The sequence below is a fragment of the Andrena cerasifolii genome, chromosome 4, assembly GCF_050908995.1.
Source record: "Andrena cerasifolii isolate SP2316 chromosome 4, iyAndCera1_principal, whole genome shotgun sequence".
Lineage (NCBI taxonomy): Eukaryota > Metazoa > Arthropoda > Insecta > Hymenoptera > Andrenidae > Andrena > Andrena cerasifolii.
Genome location: NC_135121.1, coordinates 18,873,628 through 18,886,899, shown reverse-complemented (window position 1 = coordinate 18,886,899; position 13,272 = coordinate 18,873,628). Strand labels below are relative to the sequence as shown.

General features: G+C 46.2%; 1 protein-coding gene across 4 annotated transcripts in view; it reads right to left on the bottom strand.

The window, feature by feature from the left end:
• The window catches only part of LOC143368119 (neural cell adhesion molecule 2), a 384,831-nt gene extending 372,776 nt beyond the window's left edge, over nucleotides 1-12,055 (bottom strand). The window contains exons 1-3 of one of the 4 annotated variants that reach the window (XM_076810481.1): nucleotides 11,639-12,054; nucleotides 10,999-11,584; nucleotides 781-1,388 (exon numbers count right to left, since the gene is read on the bottom strand). In XM_076810481.1, coding sequence (XP_076666596.1) covers nucleotides 781-889 — 109 coding nt within the window. In that variant the 5' untranslated portion in view covers nucleotides 890-1,388; nucleotides 10,999-11,584; nucleotides 11,639-12,054. Of the gene's footprint in view, nucleotides 1-780; nucleotides 1,389-10,998 lie in introns of all 4 variants that reach the window. The other 3 variants (XM_076810482.1, XM_076810483.1, XM_076810485.1) reach the window with 3 other exon arrangements.
• Nucleotides 12,056-13,272: the final 1,217 nt, after the last annotated feature.

The following is a 13,272-nucleotide window of genomic DNA, read 5'->3' as shown; positions in this document are numbered from 1 at the left end:
GTCACAGAACATTTGGAAAGAAGAACAATGCAGAACGAGTAATTTTATCCGATGAAGGAAAAAAAAAAGAAACGTATCAACAATTAATAAAGAGGAAAAAGAAAATGAAGAAGACTTTTGCCTTGTGTGCTTGTCTCTGTATTCAGAAAGCAAATCCAGAGAAATTGGGGTTCAGTGATAAAGTTGCAAATGGTTTGTTAATAATATTTCTAAGTTTAATTTTGTGTTCAAGAGCATTGAATCGGCCTTTTATTAATAAACTTAGCTATCCATTGTCTGTGACAACCAATCCAACCTCGGGGCATATTGTCACAAAGTAGTTCCTGCAAATAATGTGAATTAGCTCCTAATCTGATTGACAAAATCCACAGGACCTTTTTTTATAAAGTTGGACGTACGCAGTTTATATTAAACTAAGTCCGAATGAACTTCCCTGCAGCTATAACCCGTAAAAAAATTAAAATAAAAAAATGAAGCAACCATACCGGTCTCCCCTGCTACACCACTCTGGACTATAAATACTCTATACAGTACGCACCTCATCTAAAGTATATACTAAAAAGTAAGAAATTTTTCTATCATATCTCACTGCACAGATGAAACGTGCCCCCGCGCCAAAGCGTCCCACCGCCATGGCCATTCGGAATCATCCCCTCGCGAAGCGATACAGAAGGTATCGACCATGAAATCGCGCGACACAGACGCGTCAGACGGGAAGCGATGGCGAAACGACTCGAAACGAGATGGGATTCGTCAAGTAAGCCGCATGTTTCCACTCACCTATCTCCTGATTCGTGATCCTGCCTCGGCACAGCGTAGAAGCGCCGAGGACGAGAAGAAGCGACAGGAGCGTGTGAACGGAGGCGGCGGCCATCTCATCCCGGGGCATCTCGACGCCTCGATGTCACGTCACGCCACGTCAGCGACACGAGTCCTGGTCCTCTCTCCTCTCTTCCTCTGTGTCACCTTTTCCCTCCTTATCCTCCCGCCACTCTCTATCTGCACCCAAGGGAACCACGGGGCCACCCTCGTGTCTGTTCGAGCTCTTCTTTTTCCACTTGGAGCACAGGCAGCTTTCACTTGCTCGCTCTTCCTCCCTCTACACCACTGGCAGCTACCACTGCACCCCTTTGCACCGAGCTAACTCGCGCCAGGCTCTCTCGAAACCACTTTCTGCGACTCGAACTCTCATCTGTCGATTGCCGGGGGTTTCTTTCTCCCTTTTCGCCACTTCTTCGCGCTCCTCCGCGTCCACGTGACACGCGGCGCGTCTCCCCTCAACGTCGCAGCCACTCGTCCCTCGGCGCACGGCTGCCCGCTCGCGCCCGTAGTTTGGCGCGCGCGGCGCGTCCTCTCGCCCTGCCTCCTCGTGGTCCTTCGCGCGCCACCTATGAACGGAAAGAAAATCGGTTAGGGATCGACAAACGGAGAGGAGCCGCGACGCGTGATCGCGCACGCCGTTGCCAGCGATCGTCGGCGCAGCAAGTGGCTTTCATGGAATTCAATTGGCGCGGCCCACGTGACGACGTGGCCGCGAAAAACAGACGCCTCGTGTTCAACATCGAGGTCGCGTTCAATTAACCCCCTGGCCTTGGGATTTTTTCTAAAAGTTGCGAACGTTCAGGTCAACTTCGAGGCAGGAAGAAATAGTTGGAAGGATATTATTCTCTTTGCTTTGCTCCTATTCCGCTATAAATGGACGTTTTTACTTACAAATTTTTTTTATAGTCTTGAAAGGAGATAGAATAAAGCTACAAACGTGCGATACTTGTTTCTTTTCTTAATTTTCGTATTTCGGTTTCTATAAAGGTTTTGGAGATGGAATCGAAAAATACCGGTATCATACCAGTATTTTCTGTTTCGGTAGAAGTTTTTATAGGAGGTTTTATGGCCCGGTTATTTGGCACGCCGATAGTACCGCGCGGACGAGACCGGTGGCCGACCAGATGTCGGGACCTATTGTCTACAATATTGAAAGCTGAAGCATATTACCGGAATTAAATTATGAAACGAAAGCGTCAGGTGAATGTCCCAATTTCTGCTGAGTTAAGAGATAACTCGTCATAAAGAAGGTGTAAAAAATTTGTTGGCGATCAAAATTTGCAGAGTAATTGATTAATTCTTTAATAATAAATCAACCAATTCAAAAACTATTTAAGAAAGATATTTCAAGATGTTTAACTATTAGTAATTTGTAATTAAATATAATGCTTTCAAAGTCCGTATTTCTGCTGAATAATATGTTGCCTTTTCAGGTTAAACTAATTGTAAGTTACATCTTTTATCGAGATGTTTTATAACACAACAGTAAAGCATAAAATAATGATAAACAAAAATTAAAATGCCTTCGAATAGAAATAGAGGTTACAGCGTATAATCACCTGTTTTCTACTTAAAATAATCAAGAATAGTAAAAAATCTACATCCAGAGCACAATACGGTATCTGTTTTTGTTATTGAAAAACGGTTGAAAAATCACGAGTCTTTCATTTTAAATGTTTTTCGTTGCTTATGCTGCACTTTGATTAGCCCCAAGCTCGTGCAACGCTCGCGTAAATGTTCAAATAATTTAGAATTATTTTGTTGCAACTATAGTACAAACGTGACGCTTATAATAATAAGAAAAATACGAAATGAACAGAAATTGGGACATTCACCTTACCGACAAGTTGAAATGTCACAGGGGCAAGGAAAATCGCCCGCTCGCTCCACCCTATCCCCTCCAAGAAATCCTAGTTTTCGGTTCTTAGCGGCTGACCATATCCGCGGCCTGTCGTGATTTGTTTCGTTCGCGTTCTGCGTTACGCGGTGAACTTTTTTGCAAGGAATTGGGTAGTAGAATAGGGAATAGTACTTCGTTTGAATTATTTTTTAAATTTCTGCTCGGGGACGAGGCATTTCTTCTTACGCGGAGAGTGCAATGGTTCGTTGAAAGGGTTCACAACAAGAAAGGAATGCTCGGCACTGTTCTCCCCGAGAATCCTGCGACGCGTATTTACGACACGAAATTAATTAATTAACGCCTTTTATCATTCTACTCGGGAGGAAACTTTTTCTTGTCTGCAGGAAATTTTAAGAACTGCAAAGGGGAAGCATGCTCCTTATCCTGAGAAATCAAAGGAAGTTATCATCGCGCTTACAAAGCAGATGTAATTAATTTAACATTCCGTAATATTTTCCTCGGACGACAACACCTTTTCCCAATTTAAAAACAGAAACGCTTCGCACTGTCTTCTGCGAGTACACAGTACTGGTTCGAGGTGAATAGCATCCCAATTAACAATCAAAGAACACAAACAACGTTGCACCGCGTTCAGTGCAAACAGTACCTTTCTACGGCGCTTCTCTGAATTTACAATCCCCTCAGAAGTAACTCCTCTCGGTTTACCGTGCCGCTAAAGACCGAAAGTGATCGTGGTACCCATGGACCATCGACGCCCTTGAAACGGTAGGAATTTACCAGTACAACCGAGGTTCTTGCGACGTAACGCTCGCAGCGCGGCAGAAAAGGGATCGAGACCGAAGGGGCTGAAAAATTGATCGCGTCAGCGTAGTGGCGCGCAAAGTCGCTAATTCAATTAAAAGAAATCGAATCGCCGGTCCACGCTGTGCCCAGGCACTCTCGCGAAAATTCCACGCAGGACTTCGTCTTCGCTTCAAACGCGCCACTGGATCGCGCCACTTTCGCTTCGTTAAGCGCTCGAGCACCGTCGAGAATTAAACAATTCCCGCGGCACAATCCCATCCACGCAAAGAAGACAGCCCTGAAATGCCGGGGCAACATTTCCGAATTAAAATTCTCGTTAGCCCGCCCTCCCGGGGCGACAGCCGCGATCCAAACGGCCGACACCGCGGGACAAAAACTAAAGTTGAAAACTCGTTATCGCAAGACTCGGGGGCGCGGCGCGTTCCAGCCGCCCCCCCCCCCTCGCCGCTTTCAATGCGCATCATCACGCGCGACGTGATATCGCGCCACGCGATATCGACTGCACAACGTTAACACCGCGAATTTCACTCGGTCGCGCCGACCCATTCATGTTTCCCACCCCCCGCCCTTTGCCCTCGCCCTTTCGCGCACAGCCACCCCCGCCGGGCAAACGCAACGCGCTCGTCGCCTCTCTATCTCTCCCTTCGCGAGCCCCGTTCCGATGATTTTCCCTTCTCGCACGGCTAGGGCTCGTATTCAGCTCCAACGACGATTCCACGCCCGTCGCTGCTCGTGGCAACTCTCCCTTTCGATACCCCTTTCGTCGCTCGAATCAACCCTCCCGATGCGTGGCTCGCTGACGTTACGCGCCCGGTGTAATCGCGCCCCGTGTTTTTGTCGGCGACTCGCGAGCTAGGGTTCTCCGGAAACGTCGGTCGACTGCACTTGGAGAGCCACCCGCGAGAGAATTCTTTTTACCCTCAGACCGCAAGATTTCTGGGGTTTCCCCGCAAGGCACAAAGGAATCCAGAGATCCAATTTGGCACGAGCCTCGCGAGAATGAATCGAATTTTCTGGCAGGGGGCAGGCAGGGTTTGTTGGAAGAAAGGATTAGTTTGCTGGGTTGGTGAAGGGGGGTGTGTAGAGATAATTTTTGTAATTCGAGTCATTTCGAGTAATTAATTCGGGGAATTGATGGAAGTTACAGTTAATGGCATTTGGAAATGGTTGGCACAAGGGGTATTGCGGTGTTTTTAGCGTTTCTTTCTTGGTAACGTAATAGCTGACCTTAAGGGTAGTTGGCAGTCGTTTCTGTCGAAAATGAAGCATTTGCTTTTTCAATTAATTACAAAGAAATATGTTGAAAGTGAGACTTGTTCTTTGTTTCCTGAATAATCTACTAAATTCAAGAATTCTTTCAAATTTCGTGCAAAGCTAATTTGGAATACAAGAAACCCTTGTACGGAGTTTAAAATCGATGCACCACATAGTTATCGAGAAATTGTTAATTAAAGTTTATGCATTTTAACGCAGTGGTATATCAAAAAAGAGGGTGATAGTTTCAGTTTTTCTTCTGAAACAGGAAAACCATATCAAAGAAGTGTACGAAAATTGGCATAAAAGTACATCGAAATGTCAGGAAATGAGTTTATTAATTTCTGCAGAACTGATCACATAGTTTCTTAGTAAATGCACGTAAAAAATAGGTTTACGTGCAAATTTTTCAGAAACTATGTAAAGCAGTCAACGTGCCAACGTCGCACAATCGATATGTTTAGATATTTAAATAGCGAACAACGTATATTGTAAGTCATATTAGTTATCCGAAATTTGTAGATAAAATATTAAATAACATAATTGTGACTTAAATTTATTTATTATTGTTAAACAAGTGTCTCAAGTTTGTCGAATTATCTTTTGCAAGTATTAATTGTGGAAATAAAATATGACAGTTTTATTAAATTTTTCTACGACATTACATATGTTGGATCATTAAAAGACTTTTTAAAAAAAAATTATTTTGCTTTCAAATTAACTTGCATTCAAATCATATTCGAGCAGGTTCAAAACATGTGCAGTTTCGGAACCTGGACTTTAGTAAAAATGAGGTTAATGGGACAACCTGGTTTAGGACGTTGAAAAAAAACGCGATTCTCGCGAATCTTTTTAACAAAGGATTTTAATATATATTTATACCATACAAAAAAGAATTTAGTTGACAATTTTCAAGTTTGTTACATTGACGCGCCTCGTCACTGGAATTGTGAAATGGCGGAAAATATAGCACAAAAACTATTTGACCGATCGACTTTTCCCGCGGCTTTTTAGATAAATAATGACCACCCATCTTCGATGAACTAAAAACATTTATGAAAAACTAGATTAAACCATGTTTTTGGAATAAAAACATAGAATTTTGTTTGTAAAAATCGTAACTTTTTCTCTAATGTCCCAAAATTGTGTCAATTTAACAAAATCGACGATGCAAGTTCGTGAAAATTAAGAAAACCTGCGGTTTTTTATTTCAGGTCAGAATTAAAGCCTCCATTTGTGCTGCTATTTCACAATTCCAGTGGCGAGGCGTATCAATGATTAATCAATTTCTGCGCGACAAACTTGAAATTTACCAATTAAAATTTATTTTTGCATTGTATAGATATATATTAAAATGCCCACAAAGTTTCGGAGAGATCAAATTTATTTTCCTTTGTTAAAAAAATTGGCGAAACTCAGCTTCCTTCAGCATTCTAAACCAGATTATCCCCTTAATAAAAACTTTTATTCGTTATGAAAAGAAACTGAAACCTCATCTTTGCCTATCGAAAAACGCACTCTTTCATAAAAATCGCCATTTCATAGCAATTATTTTCATAATTTTGCGTGTTTTATGGGCTCAATGCAGAACCAGAAGTAGTTTGCAGAAGAATTTACAAGCATGCACCTGAATTTCGTTTCGTCAAAATCGCTGCAAAACAAAAGAATCTTTCTTAAAAAGCCTCTTTAATGATCAGTCCGAAAATGTCTGTACAGACACGAGCGCTGTCTACGCCCAATGCTTCTCGCTCGGTCATATTAAGGATCAGGTTAATAGTTTGTTGACGCGGGAACAGCTGTCGTATCTCGACAGGAAGGTTGCCTTATTCCCCTCTATGACAATACCCGCCCACTCGTATTCAATAGTACTACAAACCTCCACTGCCAAACGCGTACAGTAATGGTCGAAGCAAACTTTAAGCTATCAACGGTAACAAGAATAACATGGTTCCATTAAAAGTTACCATAGCCGACCAGCGACACCAACGTAAGTGACTCACTCACATGTAAAACTATGAATCTCAAACACTCTCCTCACCACCACTGGTAACTTATCCTATTCACCCCTGAACCTCAACCGCGACACCAACGACTAAACCGAAACCTACCAACCCAACCTCGAGGAACCACGATTAACCCAATGAACGTAACAAGCTTCCTTCGACGAATTAATAAAAATTCCATCGGCACGAGGTGTCCAAGGCACAAGGGTGGCGCGTCGCACGAAATTCCGCGGATTCTCGGGAGAGGCAATCCACCCGCGCGTCCTCTACGAAACAGCATAATGTCGGGAATGTAAACGACAAGAGAACCCGAGATTTCCATGTAAATGCGACGGACGCGCGTGCAACTATTCGATGGTCAGCGGGCGCGCGAGGCGTCGAGATTGAACCCTAACGATCCTCTCTTCAGCGATCTCTATACGCCCATAAACGTGCCGGCGCAATAAGAGCGGGGACCTGACAATAGGCGAATCCGACGGCCACGGGGAATTCGATTGCGCCAGATATGCACTCGAAATGCAACGTCAGTCTTTCAGGCCGCAGGAAAAGCCCCCGAGCACCGTAAGCATCCCCTTTTGTGCCGCGCTTTCGTTGCCGCGAACGTGAACGCTCCGCCCTCACCCTCCCCTCCCGCTTTATGAATATTCTTCCCAATCCTAATGCGCTTTTTCCGACGATCGTCATTCACGCGGATCCAGGGGACCGTCGGTTTTTCGAGGGTCGCCCGCGGTGGCTGCATACGCGCGCCTTGGCACCGATTTCCCAGCAGCACGCAGGACGTGCCTCAAATTCGCCGACGCGCCCCGTCGAATATTAAAAGGAATACAAATGAATGGCGCGGAAACGACGGGAATCCCTGCCTCGACGGCTCGTTTCCATTTCAGGGGTGTAGGCAGGGACTCTCGAGCCAGGTCTCCGAGTGGCCGGATTCGGGGGATGTTTATGGATCGGTTCGCTGAATGGCGTCGGGTATTATTCCGACATCGGTTTGAATATCAGTTGGCCGGGCGAGGTTAAGAATTGAACGGAGCTTGGACCTGGGGAATTGGAGGTGTTTGTCACGGGGACTCCCTCGGTTGTAATCATAGTCGACGTAATCGTTTTAACTGTTGCTGACAAGGGAACACCGGGAACCCTTACTCGCCGATCGGACCACATCTTCGTGGGTTTATAGAGTGACTAAAGACAAGAAGGAGGATATCTTTCATTCGTTCCAATCGGTGAGTAAGGGTTCCCTTGCGAGCAAAGAACACGGAGGAATTTAATTTGCTTTTTCTTTCGGTGAGAGAACATTGCTTGTAACACCTTGTACGGGGTAGAAGAATGTGATTAATACGCACAAATTCACTGTAATTAATATTCGTGGGAACGGAGGAGAACTATCTACCAATTTCTCTGACTGACACGTTCAGTCACAATAATGATCCCCGAAATCACTGGGTTCTCACATTGGGCCGCGCTCAGGTATAACTGTACCGACAAACGACGGCGTTCTTCGAATGAAAACGATTCCTTGTTCGCGAGCACGGTCGAGCTAAATTGTTTTCTCGACCGCGGTCCTCTTTTAAGAAAATTACCGGGTAACGAGTGACAAGTGCCTAATTTAGGTCCCTCAACCATAACTGTCACGGTTCCTGGTATCGTAGCCCCTATTCGACCGCGCGAATCCTTCGTCCAGCAGGACCAATCCCGTCACCTTCATTCCGAGGAATAGGCTTTTCGAAAAGCTGCTGCAGATGCTGCATTCAGAAGAGTTGAATTTAGAGAATTATCTATATGCTCGCGTAGAAATATCAAGCTTTATTAACACTCAAGCACAATTATTGAAAATGTTGTGCTATTTCATATGCGCACCCCCGTTGTTATTTTGGACACGAATGACAGTACAAATTTGGGACGGTCTCTGCACTCTAAAGGCACGTCTACGCGACGACGCTTTTCTGTCTAGATCAAGTGTATACGACACTGAAAAAAATTTCCAGAAGATTGGAAACTGCCTAGAGCAGTCCGCGACACTGAATTTGACCTATCGTCGCGGGAGTTGCAGCTAAAGCTAGACTGAAGACACTGCAACTAGCTCTAGCTAGACACAAAATGCACTTGATCCAGACACAAAAGTGTCGTCGTGTATACGTACCTTAAGGAAGTACTACTTTTCTAATTCATAGACCTTAATTTTGGGCAATGCAGTTCAGGGGTTTTGCTAGATCCTGAGATACCTCCGGTGATCGTATTGTAATAGAAGAATTTACTCAAATTTCTCCTCAAGTAATCCTCCAAACTACTTAGTTCCTACCTTAAGCATGCGTGCAGCTAAAGATCCATCAATAACAGAAACACTGCGCTCCTTAGTTAAAATTGGTGCCCTCCTTGTAAATAAATAAATAAATTAGACTGTTTCTAGACCTCTGCGAAGCACGTTGGGTTTCCTAACTTTAGTTAAAAGGTAAAAAACGTATAGAACTTCAAAAATTTCAACATTTCTTGAAAAATGGTAAAATGCTAGACAGGACATTTTAACTAAGGAAGCCTGAACAGTAATACACGGCAATTGCAATTGCAGGTTGCTCTTACGTGCATTTCCTAAAGTAATCATCGAAACGTACCGAAATACACTTTCCAGATTCCTAAAAATCCCGCCCTCTTTAAAAACCTCCCACAATTAAGTACACTAAAAGCTGGGTTGAAAGTACGTCAAAGGCCGGCATTATAATAACGAATAGCAGGGGAGTTCGTGAAAGCAAGCAACAGCAGTATTCGCGACGTCTGCCGCGAATTTCGCGGAGCACGCTCGACGAGCCGCGCGGAAAGACATTTCCATTCTTAGCGTCGCTGAAGGGATGAAAAAACGCAACCACGCTAAATCATAATTACATCGCTCGGCAGCCCTCCCTCCCCCAATTTTCTCTCTCTCTCTCCGCTCTTTGGAACTGGGTCACGAGCATCTTTGCGCCCGTATCAGACGCAACTGCTGTAAAAATGAATAAGCGCGACAGAAAAGCGGAAGCGACGTCAGAAAGACTCGACGTGAATTACAGCCATTCTTCCTTATTCAATTCGCCGGCGCCGGCTGAATAGGGACCACGCTCCGTGCTCCTCTCTCTATCCCTGTCCCCGCCTGGCCCTCGCTGTTATTATTCACGCTGATTGTTTCCGATTGATCGACACCTTATTGTGTAAACGAGCCGAGGCACGCCACCGCTTCGCCCCATTAACGGCCGTCCTAATCGGCGAAAGCCCTCGACCCCCGCGTCCCCAGCAGGTGTTTCTAGCCGCGCCGAATAATTCTGCAATTAAAGTTTTCCCGGCACCACCCCGCCAACAGCTTTTCTCAGCTGCTTCCGTTCTATTCGCGTGGAAAGGTCTACTTTAACCGTCCGATTGCACGACGCGGTGTAGGTACCAGGGTGTAGGTATCGCGGGGGCATTAAACCGCCTCTGCGACGGCTGACGCGAGTGATGCTGCGGTTCTTTTATCGCGATAAGTGGCGACGATGCTTCCCTGGATAGAGGCTTGGAGATTCCAGGGGAGTACGAAGTTCCCAACTGTGTCTAACTTGAACTCGATAATCAAGCTGGAACCAGTATCATGTGCGCATCGTCACTAACCAATTGGTTGCTACTGACGTTCACAGCGATTCGACTCTAGCATCTACGGTAAGTTTCGCGAAAGCTCTGTGCTCTGCTCGACTAGATCACGGCTAGTGTTCAGAGGGGGGAAAAGATTCCGCTGTGGCGATTAGGCTGAGGACGACTTTAGGGAGCTACCCAGGCACCGGGGCAAGCATCGCATGGGAATTCTCCCTATTGTTGCAACCCTAACCGTGCCCAACATAACTCCGATAATCAGAGGAGAAATTGCGCCCTCTGCGTGATAAAGCCGTTGGCTGTTTGCAGTGCTGTTAGCGATAGCCCATTCAAGTCTGGGCACGTCGCGACGCAAGTAAGATTCTGTTCAGGATTCTTGCGAGGAGAATAATCCGACAGTGACACCGGTACTCGAAACACAGAGAAGGTAGCAAGGATTAACAGATCCCCGTACGCAAGATGGCATGTCGTTGATCGTCCACATCCGTCACTAGCCAATCGCGTGAGACAAGCAAGTTTGCAAACAGCTAAACACTGGTACCCCCATAAGAACAGGGCAATCTGCTTGTCCCGTGTTCTCCGCCTAGGCGGGCAAAAACACGAGGCCACCGTCCTTCGCGATTCTACGATTCCCGGAACCCTCGGCAACATAAACATCGCGCTCACCTGCTTTCCTCTACGCTCCTATCTCGACGGTGTCTCGAAAGGTAGCCGCCGGAGGTGACAGGGCCGCGTTACATAATTTCCACGCGCGGCACCTCGGGGACAGCGATGCGAGCGGTTATCCTGGAGATCGGTTCGCTGTTGTTTGGCCAATTAACCGGGTGCCGCAGCCCCGTGCAAAGTCACCGAACTTTTCACACTGGGAAACGATTCACTAGGCCACGCTCACGCTGGTCGACGGTGATGCTCTACCGGTCACCCGCGCACAGATCTACGCACTGGCGAGTCGGTCGTGGTTACACGCCGGGCCGTCGGGGCCCGTTACAACTTGTTGAAAAGTCCGGAGGGTGGATTCCGCGCGATCGGCACGCGTGTGCTCCGCATAGCCCCGCGGTCCGTCGGTCGAGCTGCGAAACGCGCGGAGGCGTCAAGCCTCCACGGCACTCGGGGCTATTGTCCATCGTCCCTCGCCGCGCGAGCAATCCATTATCCCCTCGAGACAGCGCGATATCACTGCGCCAACGGCAACCCCCCTGATCGCCGTTCCACACGCGCGTCGCCTACGCGCTCGCACGACACCTTCGCCTTCCTGCGGTCTGGCTATCCAGGGTACTCCGAAGGGAGCCGAATGAGAGGGGCGAACAATACGAGAAACAACGGCGAAACGGGGGGGGAAAGAAAACGAAAAGTTGAGAGGATGGTACCACAAGACACTATGGTATCGTTAAGCGAAGGACATTCCCTCGATTGTGAGCGCGATTACGCGTTTCGTAGCTGCTCGTCCGGCGAAGGACGACCGGATAGAAGGAAGCGGTTTCGCGCGGGGCGAGCTTGCCAGCGGTCGCGGGCCGTGTGTGCGGGTACGTCGCGCGCGCGCGCACGGTCAACCCCCGTCGGGAGGCAGGACAGGAAGCCAGAGGTCGTGTCCCAAGGACTGCACGGTAATCACTGAGAGACGCGTTCCGCGAGACACGAGGCGCGCGCCGCTTCGCCGATGGGAGCGCGCCCGGCGGATCCCGAGTCCTGCCGAGCCGCCACGAGCCGTCCAGCGAGCGCAGAGACGCGGCGCCGAGCGCGGAGAGAGCGATGGGCCCTCGGCCAAACCAACCGCCTCCAGCAGCGCGAGGTTTTCTTGTCGCGGCTTGCACCAGAGGATCCATCCGCCTCGCCTCCACTGCGAGCACTTCCGATGCTGCCGAGCTGCCGGGTCCTCCGATCGCGTGGGCAGAAGAGCGGTGCGAGGGGGTGGAAGGGCTGCGCGCGTTGGGGACGATGTTAGGGGACAAACGGATCGTACTTTGAAGTTTGTGCTGGATTTGTGTCGTAATGCAATCTTCAATTGCTTCGTTACTGACTCAACTAGTTATTCGTGCTAGCATGTATGATAGTAATTACTGAAAGCAGAGTTGCTTTCATTGGTGGAGTCTTGTAGAAGAGACACTCCTTTTGGGTGATTTGTGGGTAGAGATGCAATCTTGGGTGATTATTGTGCTGCGTTTGTTTCCTGCAAAATAAGGTGGATACCTCTCGAAATCGACGGAAATTTTCTAGTTCCGATATTGCTGATGGGGGAAAGGGTAACAGAATCTAATTGAATTGAGAGCAACGCACAATACAGCAACAACAGTACGTTCTTCCATCCAAAATCGCTGCTTAGGGTGACCGTACTTAATATCGCCTAACAAAAGATAAATCGCTGTCAATTGAATAATAATTGATATTTTTGCATGCAATTAAAGTAAAAATAATTTCTCAAAGTAAAGAGAAATTATTCATCTTTCATGTAACATGATTGAATAATAATTGATATTTTTGCATGCAATTAAAGTAAAAATAATTTCTCAAAGTAAAGAGAAATTATTGAAACCTATAAATTTTTAATTGGGAATTAAACACCGTATGACATGTAAAAATCTGGTCCATAAAAAAGTGTATCTCGTATCGTCTACTCAATAAATATTGATTAATTCATGTATACATGAATTTTTTAAGGCATTTTTACACGTGCTTTTATTATTCTTGCTCTATAAATGTTTTTTTTATCCATATGTGATTTTATTTTTATTATAAAAATATAGAAATAATATTTTTAAAATATTTTATTCTTCACTTTCGGATGTACTTATTGGACAAATAAAGTATATATCGGTTGCTCCGCACATTTTGTGACCCCACTGTAACAAACATCACATCGAAACCATTATTCTCCGGTAGGCGGTATTGGGAACACGTAGGTATACTGCTAAAAGAAAAACGCTATTACGAAAAATATTTGAA